This window comes from Tauraco erythrolophus, chromosome 23, assembly GCF_009769465.1.
Source record: "Tauraco erythrolophus isolate bTauEry1 chromosome 23, bTauEry1.pri, whole genome shotgun sequence".
NCBI classification, from domain to species: Eukaryota; Metazoa; Chordata; class Aves; order Musophagiformes; family Musophagidae; genus Tauraco; species Tauraco erythrolophus.
In genome coordinates, this window is record NC_141487.1 from 9,057,456 (window position 1) to 9,080,717 (window position 23,262).

The 23,262-nt window shown below is 49.5% G+C and overlaps 1 protein-coding gene across 5 annotated transcripts in view; it reads left to right on the forward strand.

Annotated features, from left to right (window-relative positions):
• The window catches only part of CAMTA1 (calmodulin binding transcription activator 1), a 278,929-nt gene that overhangs the window by 227,501 nt on the left and 28,166 nt on the right, over positions 1–23,262 (forward strand). For all 5 annotated transcript variants that reach the window (XM_086625664.1, XM_086625663.1, XM_086625665.1 and 2 more), the window contains 3 exons: positions 1,598–3,453; positions 6,981–7,107; positions 7,872–8,006. In XM_086625664.1, coding sequence (XP_086481790.1) covers positions 1,598–3,453; positions 6,981–7,107; positions 7,872–8,006 — 2,118 coding nt within the window. The remainder of the gene's footprint in view (positions 1–1,597; positions 3,454–6,980; positions 7,108–7,871; positions 8,007–23,262) is intronic.

Genomic DNA, 23,262 nt, shown 5'->3' on the forward strand with positions numbered 1-23,262 from the left:
CTGGAATACCTGAGTTTGGATTAAAATTCAACCCCTAAGGCTCAGCATTTGATCCAGGCTTGCAGATCTGAACATGAATCCTTTTATTCTTCCCTTTGATGTTTTGTCTCATGCTAAGTCTGCTGCATGCTTTTTAACATAACACTGTCGCTTTGTTTTGTAACGGCTTGCACACTGACACATACCTTCCCAATTCCTTACTGTCATCTGCCAAGACAGCAGCATGAAAGCCTCTCCCTTGTTCCTGTTCATCTCTATACCTAAGAGAATAGAGAGATTTAATATTGCATTTAGTCTCAAAAGCACTGTCGTGAACTACTTTGAGTGACCTGATTCAAATCTTGAGCACACAATAGAGAAGTTCCCCTTCAAGGGCAAGGAACAAAAGAGTTAGCAAATTGCAGCAGCTACATGGACGCTTTATGTTACCCAGAAGATGGCATTTATAATTGTAGCCATTAGCTATAAGGAGGAGGTTTCTTTTCCCCCTTTAGTCATTATACAGTACCATAATTAATGTTCTTACCTCATTCTAGGGAAAATGAATCAATTAAGGAAAGAAACATCAAAAATTCATGGGCTGTTCTTGAAACAACAAAAGCAGTCCCTGCACCAGAGTTTGTGGCTAAGATGCCTTTGCAGACAGAATCGTTTACTTCATCCTACCTGATCTTCAAGCTCCCAGGGACTCGGGTGATGCTCATTTTTCTGTGGGGCCAGTAAAAGCACCGGCTGGCTCAACTCTGCGGAGGGCTGTCTTCTGGTGACCTTTGCTTGAGCATTCTTCAGCCGCTCCGACACAAACCGTGCGCTCTGCGTGCGACCTCTCCAAGTACAAGATGTTTATCTGTCAGCATACGAACGGCTTAGAACAAGAGAAGCGCATCGCCATCCTTATGGGAGGGAAAGCCTCCGTTGTGCTGGCTAATGTGGTACTTCTTTAGTAATTTGGTTGGCAGCTGTAACAGACACAATGAAAACAAGAAGATCAGGTTTGCCATCTAGGCAGCAGGGTGGTGCCAGGGCCAGGAGCACGATACGGCGTCTGTCACCCCCAGATTGCCAGTCAGCATCCAGCCCACGAGAGCGGCTGGTCACAGCACCCGCCGTCAGCCAGCGCAGCGCAGAGCGTCTGTGTCGCAGGGGGCTGAGGTCTTGCCCATGGTGCAGGTGAAACGAGGCAGGAACCCTCTGCCACAGCTGGCAGCAGCAGCCCTCGCACTGAGATCGGTTGTGTTCACATAACGCCGAAACTTGTCACAGACACCGATTCCTCTCCTCCTAATGTGTTGTCTGATCGGGGCGGGGAGGGAGGGGGTAGGTGCTACGTGGGATGAGGGGAAGGTTGCACAAGTGCCTCCTTGGAGGTTGCTGTTGTTGCATGCAGCGAATCTGTGTGTTAGACAGAAAGGAGCTATAAATCTGGCACTGGTGAGAAATTACTTTTTATTTTGAAGGTCTCTCTTGCTCTCCCGTACGTGTGCGTGCACGCTCGCGTGGAAGCATGGCCGCCCTTTGCTACAGCCGTAAGATACACAACTAGCATGTCTTAATGACGTGTTTACTGAACGGCAAATGTTGTTGTTTTCTGGCACAGGGGCAGGAAGCAGTGTGCATCACAAGTGTAACAGTGCCAAACATCGCATCATATCACCAAAGGTCGAACCAAGGACAGGTGGGTACAGCGCTCATTCAGAGGTACAAAATAACGATGTCTCTGAAGGCAAGAACGAGCACAGTCATGGCAAGGCCTCCAGCCGAGAGAAGAGGAACGGCAAAGTGGCGAAACCGGTGTTGCTCCATCAAAACAGCACTGAGGTTTCATCCACCAACCAGGTGGAGGTCCCTGACACAACCCAGAATTCTCCCGTGTCCATCAGCAGTGGATTAAATAGTGACCCGGATATGGCAGATAGCCCGGCTGTCACTGGCGTGTCCAGTATGGCTGTAGCATCAGTTATGGGGAGCTTGTCACAAAGTGCCACTGTGTTTATGTCGGAAGTCACCAGTGAAGCTGTGTATACCATGTCACCCACCTCTGGCCCAAATCAACACCTTCTGTCCTCAGACGCAGCTGCGCAAGGACTGGTACTTGCTGTGAGTTCAGATGGACACAAATTTGCGTTTCCAACAACCGGCAGTTCAGAGAGCTTGTCGATGCTACCCAGCACTGTCTCCGAGGAACTTGTGCTCTCCACAACTTTAGATGGAAATAGAAAAATTCCAGAAACCACCATGAATTTTGACCCAGACTGTTTTCTTAACAATCCCAAGCAAGGGCAGACTTATGGTGGAGGAGGTATGAAAAGTGACAGCATCAGTACCAACATAAGGCAGTCACCCACAACGGAACGTAGCTTCAACTTCAATACAACCCTCACAAAAGAAATTAAAACTGAGGACACATCTTTCGAACAACAGATGTCCAAAGAAGCATTTTCCTCCACTTCTGCATCTAACACTCTCACCCTCACTACTGGTTCAGGTTTGCTTCCGTCTGGAGGAGGTCTGAGCCCGAGTACCACCCTGGAGCAGATGGACTTCAGTGCTATTGACTCCAACAAGGACTATTCTTCCAGCTTCAATCAGACTGTCCAGAGCCCTCATGTTCATCAGACCCCTTCCCCCAGCTTCTTTCTGCAGGATGCCAGCAAACCTCTTCCCCTCGAGCAAAACACTCACAACAATTTGAATGACACAAGTGGCTCATTTGTGAACACATTAGGAATCCCCAGTGTGAAAACAGAGTCCTCCTCCCAAACCACTTCCAACTGTAACGGCACAGTGGAAACCAGAATAGAGTCCACCTCTTCTCTCCAGCTCATGCAGTTCCAAGCAAACTTCCAGGCTATGACTGCAGAAGCTGAAGTTCCCATGGAGACCTCCCAACAGGCAGAAGGGAACGAAAATCTTCTTAAATCAGGGGATCTTCAAGCCTGCAGCACAGAACACTACTTGCAGCCTGAGGCCAACGGGAGTATCAGGAATGGGAACAACCTCCCTGTTCTCCAAGGAAACATGGTACAAGGACTCTATCCTGTGGCCCACCCCAGCTTAAATAACTCCTCCAACATGGAGCTTAACTTGGACCACTTTGACATCTCCTTCAGCAACCAGTTTTCTGATCTAATTAACGATTTCATATCAGTAGAAGGTGGGAGCAATGCTCTCTACGGACACCAGCTGGTGTCAGGTGACAGTGCCGGACTGTCTCAGCCTGAAGACAGTAACAGACCAACCTACAACCAGGCTGAAATGTGCATTCCTTGCTGCAGCCCTCAGCAAACCAACATGCAGCTCAGCAGCACGGAGAACGGAGCCAGCACGATGGCGTACATGCATGTGGCTGAGGTGGTCTCGGCAGCTGCGGCACAAGGCACTTTGGGGTTGCTACAGCAGAGTGGGCGCTTGTTCATGGTGACAGATTATTCACCAGAATGGTCTTACCCTGAGGTAAGTCCAGGGCTTTTACTCATTAACATTTACTGCTTTGCCTTTCGTTGCTTTCTTAATAAGGGCTCCCAAGAACTGGTTTGTTAAAGCTTTGACAAGGCTCTTAAAATATTTCTCTTAGAAGGCAGAGCATCCAAGGCCATTTGCATGTCTGAGTGTAATTTTAATTAAGCACTTCATTACTCTGACAGGGCCCTTTCCTCATTTAGGAACCAGGGAACAGAAATGTTTTGTTTCATTGAAAAGCAAAGTGTTTCCCATGTGGTGGCTTCATGGTGGTACCTAGCCATGTTAGAGCAGCAGAGTTTGCAAACTGGAGCTGATCCTTCAGTCTGTCTCTGATGTTCTTACTAGAATGATCCCTGACCTGCATTGCCTTAACGAGTTCAGCATTTACCTCCATCCCACAGACTATCCAAAAGCAGTCTCAGGCACCACAAGTTAATGTCAGCAGCACAGACTTTTCTGATGTGAAGGAATGCTGGAGGGAAGAGGCTGTTTTGGGCCAGTAATGGAGAAGCAGGTTGTTTTGAATAAAAAAAAAAAATCATAAAATTATAGAATCATAGAATTGCTTAGGTTGGAAAAGACCTTTAAGGTCGTCAAGTCCAACCGTTAACAGCGCTGCCAAACCCACCACTAAACCATGTCCCTAAGTGCCACATCTACACATCTTTTAAGTACCTCCAGGGATGGTGACTCAACCACTTCCCTGGGCAGCCAGTTCCAATGGTTGACAGCCCTTTTGGTGAAGAAGTTTTTCCTAATATCAGTATAAACCTCCCCTGGCGCAACTTGAGGACGTTTTCTCTCGTCTTGTTACTCGGGAGAAGAGACTGACCTCCACCTCACTACAGCCTCCTTTCAGGCAGTTGTGGAGAGCGATGAGGTCTCCCCTGAGCCGCCTTTTCTCCAGGCTGGGCACGCTGCCGGCTCACGTTCAGCCGGCTGTCTGCCCGCGCCCCCAGGTCCTTCTCTGTTGTATCTGTTGCCTTACAGAGGTGTGTAACAGCTGCTGAGGAAAAGATCTCCCTGTTCTTGTCGATTAGTGCTGTCTGATTATCAGTCCTGTGATGCCACCCCCAGTAGGCGTCCATCTGAAACCAGTGGATGGCAAGTTTGCTAGTGGGCCAGGCAGCAGAAACGTGATAATAAGCAGATGAGGTGGCTTAACCTTCAGCTGAATGACCACAGCGTTACCGGAGCGGACGATGAGTTGGTATTGCGTGGCTCTGCGAGTTCACATCCTCTGCAATATAGGATCATAGAATGGTTTGGGTTGGAAGGGACCTTAAAGATCATCTAGCTCCAACTCCCGTGCCACAGGCAGGGACGCCTTCCACTAGACAATATGGGACTTGGTGTGGAAAACATGGGTGTTCACTCTGCAGATGGAAAGGAACTGAGCTTGCCAGCATGCGGGCATGGCCAGTGGGCTCTGATGAAGAGCCTCCTTCAGGAGTTTCTGCCCTCCGTTTAGTTGCTCTCTCCGGAGAAATCCATCATGGCCAGAGAGGTGGTGGTGCAGGCTCAGGCATGGTGGAAAGCTGAAGGCACCCCAGCCCTCATCCCACGCTCACCCCCTGTTCATGCGGTCTGCAGCTGACAGGGACATCTGGAACTATCTAGGGCAGGAGATGCTGGGGGGCGTCACCTCTGCCAGCTGCCGAATCCAGAGTCCTCTCTAAGAGACAAGGTGGTCGCTGATCATCTGCTCACCACCAGCTGGAGTGTACCTTCTCTTGGTCTTGGTGGAAAACTGGGTCTGAATGTGCCAGTCTTGCTTCTCTGGAGTGTAATACGAGCTGAAGGTCAGCACTGTGGTGGTCACCACTGGTGTTACCTACCTGACCGTTTAATGTGGAACAATACGAATTCTGGCCTGTTGGCAACTGAACCCAGTTAGGCTTCGTTTGCACGCAGCAGTGTTTCAGGGGCGTTTGGCTGTGTTGGGCTACAGGTGCTGTTTCTCTGCACAGTCTGACCCTTTCTTGCTTGCGTAGATAGAAGGTTCCAAAAATCAACAGGGAAAGAAAAACAGCAGCAGCAAACCTCCAGCCTTTCTGGTGCAAGTCTCTTTTTTGCTGCTACCATGGAAACCTTTTTTTTTGTTACCCATTGCTGCACTAATGAATTGTTCGACTCCTGCTGGCAGAGCTTGTTTTATTTCTGTTTTACACAGATCACAAGGCCTAATCCATCTGCACAGACTCCCCAGAACGTTTTTCAAAACCAACACAAGGCCAGGGTTGCTTTCTGCTCCTGGGGATTCATACCGGGAGCTCCGGGGTTTGTTTGGAGGCGGCTCAGAGCAGCACCCCGCTAACCCTTTGTTTGCTGAGCTCAGGATCAGACAGACAGCCGTCCGGAGCCAGTTCTGCCGCAGATGAAGGGGGTTCTCGGGGCTCGGCACCGAGGTGCCCGGGGCATCCCGGCCGCCAGCCGGCCCCGGCGGATCCGCCTCCCGGGGGCGGGCGGGCCGCGCTCCCGCCGGCGGCCGCCCGAGGGCAGCACGGCCGCGGGGACGGGACGGGACGGGACGGGGCGGGGACGCGGCGCCCCCCGGCTCGCCCCGCTGCGGCGGAGCGTGACCTGCAGGCCCGAGCGCGAGTGGAGCCGGTGCGCTCCTGCCGCGGCAGGACGGGCGGGCGCGAAGGGCGTCCCGCGGGTCGTGCGTGTCTTCGGCACAGGAGCCCGGGCGGGGGACGGGCTGGGACGGGCGCCCTGCGGCGGGCAAGGAACCTCTCTGCACAGGCAGCCCCGTTCTGGGTCACTCGGCTGTTGTCATGCGTCGTCGTTTGACCCAAGTTCCCAGTACCTGGAAAAGCCAAGTTGTGGGACTGGCGTTTTTAGCTGAGATCTTCCATCGCCGCAGGCTGCCGGGCTCGCGGTCCAGCTCCTCTCGTGCTTCCAGTCGTGACTTTGGAGGCGGTGTGTGGCCTCTTGTGCCCTGTACTCAATCTTCAATCCATATCAGCAAGGTCAGGGTGGTGATGGCAAGCACATGACACGCTCGCTGTGGTTGACCCATGGCACTTTTCAGTGGCAAGGAGACACACCTGGAGCGTGTGCAGGCAGCAGCAAGGAGGTGGTGGTGGGTTTGAGGTGGGGACGGAGTGCCCAGAAGTTACCAGGAGCTGCCTGGTGGGAGGGATGTCTGGCCTGCAGCATTGGTGAGGTTTGCCATTGCTGGTCTCGGAGCTGGCAAGTGACCAAAAGAAAGGCAGGTGGTCTGCAGCGAGGGTCACACTGGCAAAGCACGGGATTTGAGTATGTGGGCAGGAGTGGGGAACAGAGCGAGTGAAGAGAAAGAAAAATGCTCTACCATGGAATGCTCTTTTTGTTTTTCCCACAGCAGTGGGAAACTCAGGCATCGGTGTTGACTGTTGCCAAGTTTCAGTGTTAGCTTGGCACTTCTGTTAGCTCTTGTGGTGCTGGTTGCCATTCAGCCATTTCAGTGCATGGTCCTCTCTGGGAATGGCCTCTTCTGTAATGCTTTTTTTCCCCCCTCTCTCTTTTCTTCACAGGGAGGAGTGAAAGTCCTAATTACTGGTCCATGGCAGGAAGCCAGCAATAATTACAGCTGTCTGTTTGATCAGATCTCAGTGCCTGCATCTTTAATTCAGCCAGGGGTACTGCGCTGCTACTGCCCAGGTGAGAAAAGCTGGTGGTTTCAGAACAATTTCTTAGCCTAATAGTGTTGTGTACATGTCTTGACTAAATTCATGTGTCCATTGTGAAACGTGGTGCATAAACATCAAAAAGCTTTTCCTTTTTCTTTGACCTGTTTAGTGTGAGAACAGCAATTTAGGATGTTGATCTATCACACCAGATCACAACAAATACCATTTAGAAGCTCTGAATTAGCTTTAAAATAATTTGAAATACTTTAATTCTAAGCATTTCTTGAGTTTTAAAATAGCAGATTAAAGAGCAACTGTTGTTCAGAGGTGCACTCACTGCTCTACTGACTCTTAATTTGCCTATATTCTGCACTTTGTCCTTGGTACTTACAGGATGAGAAGACCTCTAACCTCCCTGCAGAGATTTTCCATAGCACTGGCCCTCAGTATAAGACTTTAAGTGTATGCAGAATAACTTAGCTTCATTGTTAGGCCCCAGCTTCCTGCTGGAAACGCAGGGAGGCTGGTTAACCTTTAGGAACACGTGTTTCTGCCTCCTGAGTCATCAACCCGTTAGATGACTCGTAAGCTTACAACCTTTGTGTTTGAAAATACAGATTTGCGTTTTGGACTCTTCAGTTGCATAGTCACAAAAATATTGACAAACGTCCCCTCTCCTCTCGCTGCATCTGCTCTCAGCCTTCTGCTTAGCACATGGGGAGATCAACAGGGTAATACTTAGCTGTGCATTTGTGAGGGGAACTCTCTGTCTTACCACACATGTTTTTCTTTTAGCTCATGACACTGGGCTCGTGACTTTGCAAGTTGCCTTCAACAATCAGATCATCTCCAATTCTGTGGTGTTTGAATATAAAGCCAGAGCTCTGCCAACCCTGCCTTCCTCCCAGCATGACTGGCTGTCCTTGGATGGTAAGAAGCACATGATATTCTTTAACCAAGCTCACCGAATGGTAGGACTGCGAATTAAAGGAGCAGCTCCTGGCATGGGGGAGGGATGTAGAGGGGCAAGTTTGTGCTGTGGGGAAGGTCTGTTGCACAATTAGTCAAAGATCTCGTCCTGAAATTTCCTGCTTGTTCTTTTGATGCGGACAAAACATGGCAGGATTTGATGAGAAGGAGACAAAGGGGTGTTTTCTTTGTCTGAATAGAAAGCTGATTGTTTCTCTAAAACAGGTACTATCCAGTCCCTAGCAGGAGAGGAGCATCCACCCTGCAGTTGTCTTCCCTAAGAACTCTGAAACTTGAGCTTGTCTGAAAAAAAAAGGGTGTTAACATACGCAGAAAGTACAAAAACGGTGAGACAATTTAAGGAATGAGGGGACTTTAGTCAGCCACTGCTGTGATGACCACATCCCACCTCGTTCCCTAGGAGTTACCAAATGGGGCAAATGCAGATTCTGTCAAACGCTTCAGAGTCTCAGTGCCAGAGCAGTCTGTGCTAATGGCAAGTCAGGCACGCTCTGGCACATAGGAGCTGCAATCAGCCTTTCTAGACTGGTAAGAGCGTCCCTTGTGCCTTGCAGGGATGAGAAGGACACGTTAATAGCGTTAGCTCTTAGCCAGGCAGTTGGCAGAAGGATCCATGATTGATCAGATCAGATCTCTGGTACCTAAAGGTCACACTGAGAGATGGGAACACAGGCTCTGGATTTGTATGGCAACTCTGTGCATGCCAGTTTTAGGTTCAGGTTTACCTGGTAACCCTATACCCCCAAAACACATTTTAGAAGGACTGCAGGGAACTTAGGAGCCTGAAATGTTTGTTTCCCTTCCAGAGTGCAATTGCTAGAGACACACAGCTTCCAACTCAGACCAAGGAGATGCAGGGGAAGAGCTGGTTTGTATGACAGACTGGGAAATGACCAGTAATACTGCTTTTGTCTTTCTTCATTGGAGTCAGGTGCTCGGGCACTGCGTCTTAGCAAAGTCCCAACACTCCTGCTTGGTGACCCATTTGCTAAGTGTCTGTTTTCTCTGCCAAACACAGTGGACAAGTACAGTAGGGTCAGATCCTTAGTCTTCAGAGATATCATAGCTGAGAAACTGATACTACTGTTAGAAAACGTTACACAAAAGAAGTCATAGGCTTTGTTGTTTGCACAGGGCCCTGCTGAAGGCAAGACAGGTAATGAGCTAATATACTGATGCAGTTTGTTCCTCAATTAACCTCATCCTGTTTCGTCTGTCAGCTGCGAACATAGTACCTGTAATACAACGCATGCTTTGGGAAATCTACTGTGGGTATTACTTTTGATACAAATTTAATGCCTTTACAATATTGCTGTCATTACAAAGGTTTGAAGCATATGTTACTGTGATGTCATTGCTATTTTATATATTTGATGGACATGGCAAATGCTTACAACTGTTTTACTGGAGAAATATTGCACAGTTTTGAGCTTAATTCAGGCCACCTACATGTCAGTGTAAGCAGGTGGTGTTCGAAAGGTTTTTGGTGAGCTCTCTTGGTCTGTTTGGGAAGCCTTGACAGAAAAAGTTTTCTTCATTAAAGCATTCATTAGAAGCTTTCTGCATACCCTTAGCAGCTGTGAACCTAGGGACTAGTCAGGTGAGTCAAATCTGAGCACCCTGACACTGCTGGTTAGAGCATCCGCAGTTCATCTGTAAAACGTGAGTGCCAGGGGCAGGTGAGGAGGAGCCATTTCTGGCCAGATTCTGGCAGAGCTGGTGTGTACGTGTGCAGAGTCTGAACTGATGCTTTTGGAGACAGTTGGCAGGAAGAGGGACGATAAGAAAATAGAATTTCCTTCAAAGTAGCATCAGGCATGATTTCAGTGGCACAGTACATGTATCTTCAGCTGTTCAAGGTTATCCATTAATATTAGCAGCAGAGTGACGCATCCTTCCGTGGCTCTCCCCCTCCCTGCAACACGCAAATGTTTAGTTTGTCTCTGCTTCCTCACCTGTAGCTGCTGTGTTTCTCCTGCCACGTACAAGAGGGACATTTCAAGGAAGTCGGGGTGGCATTGCATCTGTAGATGTGAGCAGAACAGAGACATCACTGTGGTTATTGCAGGAGTAAAGAGAGGTTTGTGACATGGCTGTAGAGGCATACTTGCAAACAGAAATGGAAACAGCTCTTAAAGGGGAATGTTCAGCATCAGTATTGAGTTTGCTTGACTTCTGACTATGAGAAGACTCTGCAGGTGCTTTTCATCAGCTACTGAGGCAGCATGTTGCTCATGACACACAGCCAATACTGATGAGATGGAGATGGATACTCAGCTGTTAGCAGACTCTCCAGTGTGGCAAGCAATGTGGATAGGTTTTAAAACCCTCGGTGCTGGTGAATTTGGAGGAGCTGCAGAATGTGGCTGTGAGTGCTGTCTCTGGTATTCCTGCAGTTTGTCTGGGAGCTCCTGGTTAGTGGGCAAGCTCTCAATTAGAGATTGTTATGATGTGGTGATGGTGGAAGGGAGGGGGACTGCAGCAGTGAACAAACTAGGGCATTGCTAACAGGGAGGGAAAAAAAAAGTAAAAGGACCGCTGCATTGCAGAGGCCCTTCAGGGAAAAAGACTGAATAATTATACTAACCATGACTTATCAGAAGCCTCTGCCTTGATGCACAGTGCTCCAAAGGGAGAAAATTACGCTCTTATTTAAAGAACCAGCAACATCTTCCAGTTTATTCTTGGAGAACAAATGTTAGCTTAGCTAGCTAAGGTATAATGTAATGTGAGTTGGTCCTATCAATAGAACAAATACACAAATCTCTGTCTTCTTTGTTTACTTTAATTGTCCTGCTTCAAATCCTTGCCCTGCTGTCTGTTATGTGGTCTTGAGGGAAGGTTTTCAAGGAATATTTGTAGTCCCAAAATATTGACTAGAATTTTAACATTCTTTTTAATTAACTCAGTGGAACACTTCGAGTTCCTTTGCTCTGCGCTGCTACAACACAATTAATGATTCCAGCTGGTATGACCACTGTGAGAGCGGCGGGGTTAACAGCCATATCCCAGGAACAGCATAGTAAAAGGATAAACAATTTCCATTTTACATAAGTTTAGATAAACAATTGTCTTCCACAAATCTCTTTAAAATAGAGACAAAGACATCCTATATATGAACTGTATATTCTCCATTATATTAAGACAGAAATTAATCTGCCTTCCTTGTTCAATTCTGCAGATACCTGGAAACCTTTAGCCTGTTTCTCTCTTGAGGAGGCAAGTCTTTCGCTGCCTGACCATGCCCAGCTCGCAGCGTAGTGGCTTCAGTTTCTCTGCAAGCTCCTCTTGAGAATTTACTGTCCAGTTATAGGATTTGAGTAGTTGTTGTATGCCGTTGCAGTAATAGGCTGTGCTGCACAGGCTGTAGTACACAGCTCTAGACATAAAAGGGCAGACAGTAGTAGCTCCATCATGAAAGGATCCAGTGTAAACAAAGCCAATAAATAAAATAGGTATGTACATAAAATTGCCGCTCTTGGGTACGGGTGGCTCCCAGTTATTGCTAAGGGAGTAGGCACACTTGGAATCTCACCTCTGTAGAAGTTTCCAGATTTTGGCAAAGATGGGTTAGCAAAAAAGCATCTGAAACCAAGTGTGCAAAAACCAGAGTTCCACGGTGACCAGCAGGAAAAAGTGAGCACAACCTTTTTTGCCTGCTAAGCAGCCCTCGGTGCAGGCCCGGAGCAGAGATGCGGGGCGCTGGGGGACATTGCTGTACCTTTGCCACAGAGGAGTGCCCTGAGATCCACTCGGGCGTCTGTGCAGCATCGCAGCAGGATTTGCTTCCACCTGGCTACTGTGCTAGCAGAGAGCCACAGGGGTATGACGTATCGAGCTTCCTTCTTATAAGCACTTACAGCAACTTTTGGGTTAAGTGTTTTTTAAAGGTAGGCGATTCTTACAATTATTCAGGGACCATTTTACCAGTGCCTGCAGGGCGCAGGGTCTGGGAGAGATATGATGAACAGGAGGATGTTTTGAGTGAAACAGTGGGAATTGTGTTTCTCAGAGAAAAACATTTCATTAAATAATCTCCCGGTTTATAGTGACTCCTACTCTTGGAAGTAGTGAGCTTGGGGCAAGGATAAAACCCCACCTGTTTGAGCACAGAACAAGTATTGGCCGTTGGGATCAGGGAGCGGTACTGCAAATGACTGGAAAATAGTGTGAGACGGTATCCCTGCATGCCTCCTGTTCCTAGGACTGCATCAAGCCAAGTGAAGGAGCGTGCAGAGAAGGAGTGTTAAGGGGCAGCACGTTAGGTGGCCGTTCTCTGAAGGGCTTCTTCCTTTTTCAGTGTCTATGCTGTGCCATAAAGGATAGTGCAGCCTTTTCTGAACTACACACATCCATGCCTGTTTTATTCTGAGTTTTCCTTATTTTACCCCACAGATTACTTAGATCTTTTACAAATGGACAGTGGTCACCAGCTGCTGATGTTCTTGCATTTTTTTTTCTAGTTCATTAGAATAGTGGTGTTCTTTCTTTTCAAAGAAAGCCTTTCTTCTTCTCATAAAGGAAGCACTCCCATGTGATCCTGACCTTCTCTGATAAACTTAGCAGCCTCTCCTTTTTTCTCTATAAAACTGACAGTTTTCAGAAGGCAGTGTGCTTCTCTAGCCTTTTGACCTCACTTTTCATTCACTTTCTGTAGAGAGACTTAAGAAAAAAGAAAAAAAAACAAACAAACAAACAAGACCCCTTCTGAACTGAAGGACAGAGATTGTCGAGTGGCAGATGTGTGGCAAATTAGAAGGGCTTTTTACTACAGATTTCCAGTGGAAAGCACGTATGTTTGCCCTCCACTGAAGCCTTTGCTGCTTTCAAAAAGTGTCTGCAGAGGTGACGTTTCCTTGGCAAGGGATGTGATTCGAAATTCCAGGGAGACTGTTACAAGTGCTCCTTGGCATTATGCTTAAGCATCTGCAGGAAAGAGGTTGGGGAGGATTAAGTGCTGCCATAGGGAGCCCCAAAAGAACTTAAAAATATGGGCAGGCAACGTGTGAACTGATGAGTCAAGCGTGTATGGGATGGACAAGGGCGTGACTGGTACTGAATGTAAATGGTGCTGACGCAAGAGAGCGTAACAGGCAGCCTTTCAGCTACTGTTGGATTCTCGGTTTGGCTGTCTTTCCCAGCTGGAGAACGTAAAAAAGACTGGGGGGTTTGGTGGCTCACGCACGTTAGCATGACGTGGCCATACCTGTGGCACCCAAACTCTTGTTTTGGCCCAGAGGAGGTGGATGGGATCACATGTGTTCGAGGTATCTGTGACAGCACAGCGTGTGCGCGCTGCCTGTGGCACTTCACGGTTTGACAGGTATGTGATCGCTGTAACGCGGCGGTAAGCGCGCGAGATGGTAGATCACCAAAATCCACGGAGGATGTCTGTTTGCCGGGACCAGATGCCCTTTCTAGGACACAGATGTGGTGAGATGCAGACAACACAGTCTTGTAGGAGGGATGTGTTCAGTATCAGTGAGGCCCTTAGAAAATTTGGTAGGAAACAATCCGTGTCCGTAAACAGTAGCACTGTTTATGACTTCTCTTTCCACCTGGGTAGAGTCGACTGTTGTTTAACTTCACATGTTGGATTTTACTGTAAAAGGTGATATATTTGGCTTCTCTTTAAGAAGAGGGATGAACATTTTGTACTGTGTTACGGAGCTGTGGAGCAGCGCACCAGGACACCTAAGCGTTGGAATGGGACACAGATACCTTGTTCCTTACTAGGAACTACACCGTGAACTTCAGATGTTTCTATTCATCCTCCTCACTTCTTTGCTGACTCCCAGTCTCTGTGGAGGCTTTGTCTGGTTTGTTTATATTCCTGTTAAGATCCGTTTGGGTTGGTTTTTTTTTCCTTTCACCTCTGATCTTTCGGGACAGGCTGCTCTGCTACAGCTGTTGCAGGAAGCGTGTCTTCGGTCGCATTGCCTGCCTGTCCCGGGCTATCCTTTTCTATGGAAAAGTGACGTGGTTGGATTGAGGTGAGCAGTATTTCATTTGCTGCTCTGGATGTCGTCTGTGAGCCAGCCTGCCCTCGCGGTAAGGCGTCGGATTCCTCTGGGAAGCGTGTTTGTTCCCGGGCGACAACTGAACCCGCCGCGCTGCTCGGGAGCCTGCCCGGGAGTTCGCAGCCCGTTAGGATCGGTGACTGCACAGACGCCCTCCGGAATTGCGTGTCGGTGCTAACGCTTTGCGAATTTGCCCCGTTAGAGCACCGAGCAGAAGTACCGTTACTTTGCGTGCGGCGAGATGAGAACGGCACGAAGAGCCCGGTCGCGTGAAGGTGAGGCGGGTCTTCCCCGCCTCGGCCCTGAGCCGCCCCCGCCGCCGGAGCACGCCGTGTCGGCGCCGTTTCCCTCGGCGGGCCCCGCAGCCGCGCTGCCGGCCGGGGACTCCGGGCGCCCCGGGGCTGGCGCGGGGCCGGGCCGGGGGCGCGGGGCGCGCGGAGGACGCGCGCGCTGTAAACACGGCGGCGGCCTCCAATGGGGGCCGGTGACGTCACCGCCCGGGGCGGGCGGGGCGGGGCGCGGGGCCGCCGGCGGCGGGGAGCGGAGCGGAGCGGGGCAGGGCCGCCCGCCCGCCCGGCCGCGCCGGCACAGACAATGGAAGGCGGCGGCCGCGGCCGCCTCCCGCCGCCTGCGGCCGTACCGGGCCGCCGCTGAGCGCGGGACGGGGAGGCCGTCGGACGGGGCTGGTATCCCGCTATGGCGGCGTCGGTGGGCCCCGGCGTGGGCAGAGGGCGGCGGCGGCGGCGGGACTCGGCGCCCCCGCTCCCCGCCGAGGCGGCCTGAGCCGAAGCGCCCGGCGGCGGGGGTCTCGGGGCTGCCCCCGCGCTTCAGGCGCCCCGCGCCCGGCGAACTGCCGCTGCCCGGGCGCCCCGGGGCAATTACCGACGCTGCCGGTGCCTGCGGGCGCGAGAGGGTGTCGGGGCGGTGGGCCCTTGGGCGCGCTGGAGATAACCGAGGCCACCGCCCCGCCGGCTTCCAGCCCTTCGCCTGACCCGCCGCCCGGGACACCGGTGCCGTCGTTGGCTCCTGGCCGCGCGGGGCTCGTCTACAGGCTCCAACGCGCGGCGCGCCGGTAGTGCGGGCGGCAGCCACGGAGCCGTCCGGGAGCCGTCCGGAGCTCTGAGGCGGTGCTCGCCCCGGTGCGGGCGAGCTACGGCAGCCGCTTCCCCGCAGCGGGAGAGGTGTGGCCCGTCTCCGCGCAGAAAGACTCGCACGTCTCCCGAATGCCGGGCCGTGCCGCCCCGCCGCTGACCGGAGCCCTTCAGCCCCGCGGCGCTGCCCCTCGGCTCCAGCGCTCGGGCGGGTGTGTGCGGCGCCATGCCGCCGGCCGCTGAACACCGCTGAGCATCCCCCGACGGCGGGACTCCCTCCTTCCCGAAGCATGCCGGCGAGCCCTAGCCCGTGCGCCACGGTCGCGGAGGTGCGGAGGGGACACAGCTGAGGCTCCCGCCAGCGCCGCGGTGAGACGGGAGCTCCAGCGGGCTGCGAGGATGCGAAAGCCGACAGCCGGGTCTGCCGGGGAGCCTGCTCTGCCCGCCCCTGCTGCGGGGGCCGCGCCGCATGCTGGCTGGAGCCTCCAGTGATGCCTTTGTAGACTCCCAGGTCAGTCCTCTGGTGTCAGATGCTGTCGGGTTATTTACCTGGAAGCAGGTGGAGGTAGTACGGAGAGGTCCGAGACTCCCACCCTTTGCAGGTGGATGTGCAGATGTGACAAAGTACTGCCTGCAGTAAGTATTACAGGATGATGTGTCATGCAGTGTTTGTTTGGGTTTAAATCTGCATGCTTCTGTGTTGTCCGTCACTCTGCTGTGCCTACGATGTGAACGAATACCTTTTTAAGCTTGCTCTTCCTCCTCTTCTCCCTGTGCCCCCAGCTGCAGGACACAGTCGCGTTTGCATCTGCTTGCCCTCCCGTGTTGATCCCCGGCCCTTCCAGGGTGATGTTATGATCCAGGCTCAGAGTTGTGACAGCACTTTGTTGTAGCATCACACATGCAGAAGGATGGATTGCATCCTAACACCCCTAGATCACAATCTCGTATTCTGAGTTGGTGCCGTGTAGGACGAGGTCAGTAGCCCAGACCTTCCCTGTGGAGCTTAGGGATGCTTGAAGCACACACCTGCTCCCTGCCAGGTTATTGCAAAAACTTGTTTTGCAGGGCACTTCATTGAAAAGAGTAGGACTAGGAAGGGGACTTCAGAAGACTGTATAGGCCACTCCCAGTTGAGAAATGGGGTAACGTGACTGATGTCTGACTTTTTGAAAGCTTCCAGGGAAGGAGATCTCAGCCTCTCTTGGTGGCTTATTCTAGTGTTTCACAGTTCTGTAGCTTGCTGCAGTTCCTATTGATCTAATTTTGCAGCAAATTGAGGCCATTTTATATCATTCTGCTCATCAGTCTGGTGATTCCTGAGTGAATATTTTGATTCTCAAGTTGGCAATTTTTGAAGCAAAACTTGGGTCAGAATTTTTACTGTACTTGAAATACAGCACACTGATACTGCCTAGTGCCCCGTGAGGTGCTTTTTTGCTGTTCGTAGCTCCGTTAGCTGTAACCCTTGGAGGAGGGAGTCTCCATGAGCGGTGGGTAGAACTGTGCAGGTGAGCAGCAGCACAGCATGTCCTCCTAGGCTGTTGCTCTTTGCATACATACAAACACACAGCATCTTTCATAGTGTTGGCACCTCTGGAAAAGCACAGCAAATTTCTGACCTGAGATGCAGAGAGTGACCTTAGGCAGCCAACTGTTTTTATATAAATGACTAAATAGTGCAAGAAGTGGAATCTTTAACAGTCTGCCCTACCTCTAAAATACATCAAGTTCATATGGCATGTCTAAAACCTTCCCTGGTTTGCTGAAGTAGCTGTTCCTGGATGGCATGAAAATCTCACCATCCCTAAGCTCTGGGGGAGAGAATCCTGAAAAAAAAAAAAAGGCAGCAAGTGCTTTATCGCTGTTGGTATAGATACTGCCACTTGAGGGGGAAAAGTCAGCCTAAGCCACCCCCCTTCTCCTCTTCTCTAGAAATGGCATGATAAAGAAAAGTGGGGGAAGGTACCATCTTTTGAGGGAGCACTGGCTGCTGGGCACGATAGAAAGGAACAGAGTAGTTCCAGAGGGCATTGGGAGTCATAGCTGAAGTCCTACAGCATTGGAAGAACTATGGGAAAAGTGTTGCCAGTAAGAAGTCTCGCCCTGGTAGGTGGATTAATGGCTTAAAATCGATAACAATGCCTGTATGTGCAGGCCTGGATTGCTTCGTTATTCCTGCCCCTGCCCAGTAGTGTTTATTTCTTCTGTGAAAGCACCGACTTTCTCCAACTGTCGCTTAGGCTCAGAGTGTAAATACGTTTTTTTCCTCGTCTTACGTCTCGGTAGTTGTGACATTTCTTGCTGATCAAAATGCCTGGAAGTGACCTGCCTCTCTACCACAGATAAGCGTTTGTCTTAGCATAGTAAGTAAAAATTTTAAGTGCTTTCATTTGCTGGTAGAGACCATGACCTGTAATAACTTGCTACTAAACAGAGCTCTTTGTAAGCTGCATTGAGGATGCTACTGCAGTTTCATTTCAGAAATACGTGTTCCTGCAATGATGACACCTCAGAAATAAGTACTAAACCAGATCAGATTGATACTGCGACATGGAAGGTGTTCAGGATTTTTACTGTATAGCAGAGTTGAGCAGGATTTCATAGGCAAGTGACAGATGATTTGTAAAACAGGAACAGAGCAGTGGCGCTAAGAGAAGTGATGTGTCCTTAGACTGCTTCCATCCCCACCCACAGCTTGCCTTGGATGAGAGAGTACGACGTGTCTGACATGCTCTGCAAAACAGAAGAAAAAGTCTGTGTGCGGCACGTGTTTTTTTCCACAGAGCTCAGCTATCACACTCATTAAATTCAATCTGTGTGAGTTCGTACAGCGAATGTTGTAACACAGAAACTGCTGTTAAAGAAACTGCACGTGCTGAGAAGCCGATGCCCTCGGAGTGGCTTCTTACCTCCTGGCTATTGAAGCACAGTACGTGGGAACATGTGCAGATGCAGATCTCGCACAGCATCATTAGTTCAGCGGTTAGAAGTCTGTGGGAAATAAATATATCCTGGAGGAGATCATGCACCCTCATCCTTTAGTCTTTCCAGTCAAATACTGTCTGTTGTTCAGGTTGTGCGGCATGGCAGAAAAAAAAACCCAGACGTCCAGGGAAGAGTACAAAAAAGAGCAAGTGGTATAGACACCGCTCGCTGCTAAGAGCTGCTGGTTTATTTTTCACTGGAGTAAGGCAGTGTTTCCTCTGTAATAGTTCTGGCTGCACTGCCATGTCATGGGTGGTGCAGACAGTTTCTTGCTGGTTGAAGCTTGCTTGACAGAAGGATGAAAGAGGAGATCCTAGTTGTCCAGTAGAGCATTGTGCAGAGATTAGAAAAGTAGTTCTCTATGCTAATTTATTAAACTTGACTTGTCAAGCACAGGAGGTCTTGTCACTCACTGCTGTATGTTGGCGTTGGCATCCTCTTAGCTCCCTGCCCGGACCTGCCACCATGGTGGTGGTTCAGGTACCACACAAAGAAGGTGCAGGATCTGGGACTTGATGTCTGCTAGCATGTGGCTTTACTGTGTTTTGTAATAATACGTCAACATGAGATGATGGTTTGACCTGGTGCCCACCCATCAGGAACGCTGCTTGTATAGCTCAGAAAGATAAATAATACAGTGTCTTTGAAGAGATCTTCTGGTTAGAAGATGGGGAGGGTCGTGCAGAGGAGTGGGCTATTGCAGTGGGGGCAGGTGAAGCACTGTGGTTATAGCTACACTCTTCAGCACAGGTGTTTCCTCCAGACTCGGTCCCTGTTTTTCCATACCGTTTTGGGTGGGGACACTACCCTTATTTGTGTTGAAATCTCAAGTGTCATGTCTCCCACTGGCAGGCGGATCGTCAGAGTGGTTTAGTGTCTTTAGGTAGTTCTGCAGGAACCGTCCCAGTCGGTGTATAATCATGTGTGTTTCTGGTAGCAGCCTTGTTGCCCCCTGGCATGCAAAAAACCTGTCGGGGTTGGCCAGTGCTGTGTTTCACCTGCCCTTTTAACGTGGGGTGCCGGCAGCCAGGAGCTGTCACGCCGTTCGCAGGTGCTTCTGCAGTCCCTGGTGAAAACGTGTGTGAGATAACAGGCTAGCATCTGTTTAGATTCTGACTGAGGAATTCACTCAAATTGGAAATTGGAGGACGCTAAGGGAGAAGATGGAGGTGTGGCTTCCGGAGTCCAGGAGCTGGGTTAACTCCTCTGCTCATTGCCTTTTCCGTTCGCTGTGCCAGCTGCGATGGCTCACAGAGCTGTTGGTACAGAGCTGCTTTAAATTCACTGGTGAAGGGATCTGGGCTAAGAAAGCACCACTGGTTTAAACCAACCCTGCCAAACACCATCTACGTTGTCTGGGCGTAACTGTGCAAGGAGATGCTGTAGCTCTGTCAAATGCTGACTGATGTGAATAATCACGCATCCTTAAAAGACTTGTGCCAGAATAATTTTGCATTTCTATAAATGTTTTGTCCGTAACTTGCTATTGTTACTGTAATCAGTAGCTCCCTCTGAGCACAAATTAAAAAGCAGCTCCTTCTGCACTCACATGATGGCTACACCACGACAATGTTTTAGGGAAATGAGTATGAGATTCAAACCATTTCTTTGCACGGGTCAAAATCTGACCAAGGAGCAATTCCCAGTCCCTGCCTGCTGGGACAGGCGGCTCCCCCGGGGCTGCCGGCGCTGCGGAGCAGCCCAGGCCCTGACGTGATGCTGAAACAACTGGTTTTCTCAGGGAGACCGGACCCTGCAGGTAAATACCACCATGAATAGTTTTGCTGCGTTTCCTAGGCTTGGTTTTGAATCCCTGGGATAGCTGCTCACTCCGCTATGAAGAGCAGAGGACAACAGAAGTGAAAATGGCTTTGTGTGTGATGGAGCAGATCCCTAAATCCTGAGATCTGGCCCGGGGGTGCGCTCGGGACTTGCAGAGTTTCGCAGGAGGTGCAAGGCGAGAGGGCCGGGCACGGGGGTCTGCTTGGCTTCGTCAGATCCCGAAAGCCGTAGGCTCGCCGGGCTCGCTCTGCTCATGGAACAGGCACCAAGAGCCTGATGCTACCAGCTCTTCCTGTTGTACTAAGAAATAACCATGAGAAGTAATTTTGATGTTACATTTTTGTCGTTAAATTTGAAGAATAATGATTTCCAGAAAAGATACAGTGTTTAGGATGTTTTCTGTAAATTTATGAAGTGTCTTAGAGATACAGAAATGCAGTTGTGTTCATCACCTTCAGCAGAGGCAGCCTTGAAGAACAACTTCAGAAACCCTCTTTGAGGTTTCTTAAAGAATATCATAACATTTCTTCAGATTTATATGTAATGGAAAAACTCAAGAAATGGAAAAATTTGCATGTCTAATTTTTTGACTCACAAAAAAATCTGGCATTTTCTCATCAAAAGCAGAGTCCTTGGGTAACACCTTAAGTGCGTGAATATGTTTGTATCCGCGTGCATCTTCGCTGGTTTTGGAAAGAGTTAGGGTGCTTCCAGTACAAGAAATCTCCTTGTGCTGGGCTGGAGCTGTTTCGATTTCGTGCATAACATTGCAGGAGAAAAGCTGATTTTGACAACGATTTGTATGCTCTTGAGCCCTTGTACTGCAGTGAACTGCGAGGCAGATACTTGTCAGGAGATCCTCTGTTGAATATAAAAGACAAGAATGTGGAAACTCTGTTCCTGCAACTTCATGGCCTGCTAAGCAGGCGACTCTACAGAGACCCCTGAAGCGAGCAAGACAGAAAAGAGTGTGACTAGCAAAATAAAAAATGATAAGGGATAACGGGTCTTGAACTCAGAGTGATACCTGTAACGTTCAGCCCTATGGCTCTTATAGCACGTCTCTTTTAATTTTTGCGAGGTAAATTGCATACGTTTGCATTTCATTTTCATCCTGATTGTGGCGTTTGGGCTTTGACTGTGCCTTTTTGGCAGTTAGGGTTTTCACAGGAAAATATGTTAGAGAGTCAGCAGGACTGGGTCAGGTTTTGTTATATTTTCTTTACCAGGAAACATGGGTTTTCTTTTGTGATGGACCATAATACTTTGCTTAAAGAACATGTCATGGCATCATCTGATACCTTTATTGTTGAGTTGGAGGATCTCGTTTCAGACCTCAGTTGTGTCCGGTACATAACACACACACAAAGCAACTCTTTGCTTCTCAAAATGTGACAGACTTTCTGTCCAATTCCTCTAAGTTTTACACAGCCGTAGCACTCATCTTACATGTAGGTTGCTAACGTGGGTACAGATACTTAGTTTTAAAGATAAAACAGGTGTATAGCATACAGCTCATGGGCTTTGTAAAGCTGACTTCCGTTTTGACCCTGTTGAACCCAGGACTGTATAAAGGAAAGATGTTTTCGTGCCAGTTTCTGTGGCATAAGTTGCACTTTGATTTTCAACATTATGCCGTTCTCCTTAGGGGTGAAGCTGGCCAAGTCCTGTTACTGAGAATACTGAAGTGATAAAGTTTTGGTACAAACTGGCAAACTTGGGACTTACAGAGTGTTGATTCCAAGGAGGTCACTTAAAGACTTACCCTTTAATTAGGCCAATGCAAATGCTAAGTTTTCAAGTACAAGACCTTTCTTCGTTGTAACTTAATTTTGATGGTGTAGGACTAGCACAGCCTGGTAAAACAGATCGGAAGTTCACCCGCCTGCGGACAGTTGCTGCATCTCTCAGGATCATTTTATAAATCAAGAGTGCGCCAAGGGGAGAGCATGTAGAAAGCGATCTTTGCATGTGGTTTGCTTTCGGGACCGTAACTGAAAGCAAGCAGGTTTCCTGGCCCTGCTCCAAGCAAGCAAGGAAGGAAACGTTCTGTTCAGGGGGACGGATGACGTGGGGATCTTCCACGCCGACAGTGACGCGTGGTGTTCTCGCTGCAGGCTGGTCAGGGCTGCTGTTGGCTCGTTAGCGGAGTGTGACCCGCGCGGGCTGTGGTCCCTGTGCCGTTAACCCAGTGCATGTCCGGGCCTGACGTTCGTCTCGTTGCTGAGTGCAGGGGAACCTCCGGGAAGGCGTCTTTCCCTTTGGCTGTTCCTCTGTGCTTAGATGTCCTTGTTCAGTTTTGTTAAGAACGCACTGACTCTTGCAGTGTAGCTGTCTTCTCTTTCCTGCTCTCACTCACTCTTTCCCTCCACCCCCTTTTTTTTTTTTTTTTTTGGCAGACTGGTGCTGTGCACTTCAAGCAACCAGTCGCTTTTGAAGGGGACACCTTGGTGTACTCGATATCATGGAATTTATTATGGAAACATTATACGTAAATAATTGGAAATTGCTGTCAGTTGTGGCCGTGTTCTAGCTGCTTAGGTAGCAAGTGTAATCACCTGGAAAACAGGCAGTGTAGAGATGCTTTCCATGCCCTGCTGTCCCGCTCACCTTACTTGCTGGCTGGAGCTCTGATCCGAGGGTGCGCCCTGCTGCGGGGCAAACGCCAGCAGTCTCTGTTGGACGTGGGAAGGGCTCCCTTCACTCTCTGCTGGTGCTCCGAAATATTTGTTTCTGCTTCCCGTTTTACTTAATAGTGGCATGTTTCTGACCTGCCTAAAGACTGAGCAGCAATTTACAACCATCTATGGAAAGAAACCAGTTGTCTTGGTAAGATGCTGAAGGTTTCAGGTTTAAGGCTGTGATGAGTTCGTAAGGTCTGTCCTTCAGACTCCCATTAAGTCAAACAGATACTCTCTGCTACCTAATATTGGATAGTGTTGCCCTGAATACTTCCTGGGAGCACTGTCGAGGTGTCTGAATAGGAATACATGGGAGCACTAGAGGCTGTTTCAAATTCTGTTTCCTAAGAAAAATTCCCTGCTTTTCTTTCCTTGTTTTAGTGTTCCCATCTGGGGACAGTGGTCGTGACAGATATACCTTTAGGAATTTCAGTCCTCCAATGAAAAGTGCCAGGAAGTGGAGGCTTTGATTGTTAGAGATCACAGAGCCTCAAGAGAAGAGCCTGGAAAACGGACACAAACGTGGGGCCCTCCATTTCTGTTTCACAATGATTTCAACTTGGAAAAAAAAAAAAGGGGGAAAAAATAGTAATCTGCACAGTGTACTTCTGCATCTCACCAGAATAATTTTCTC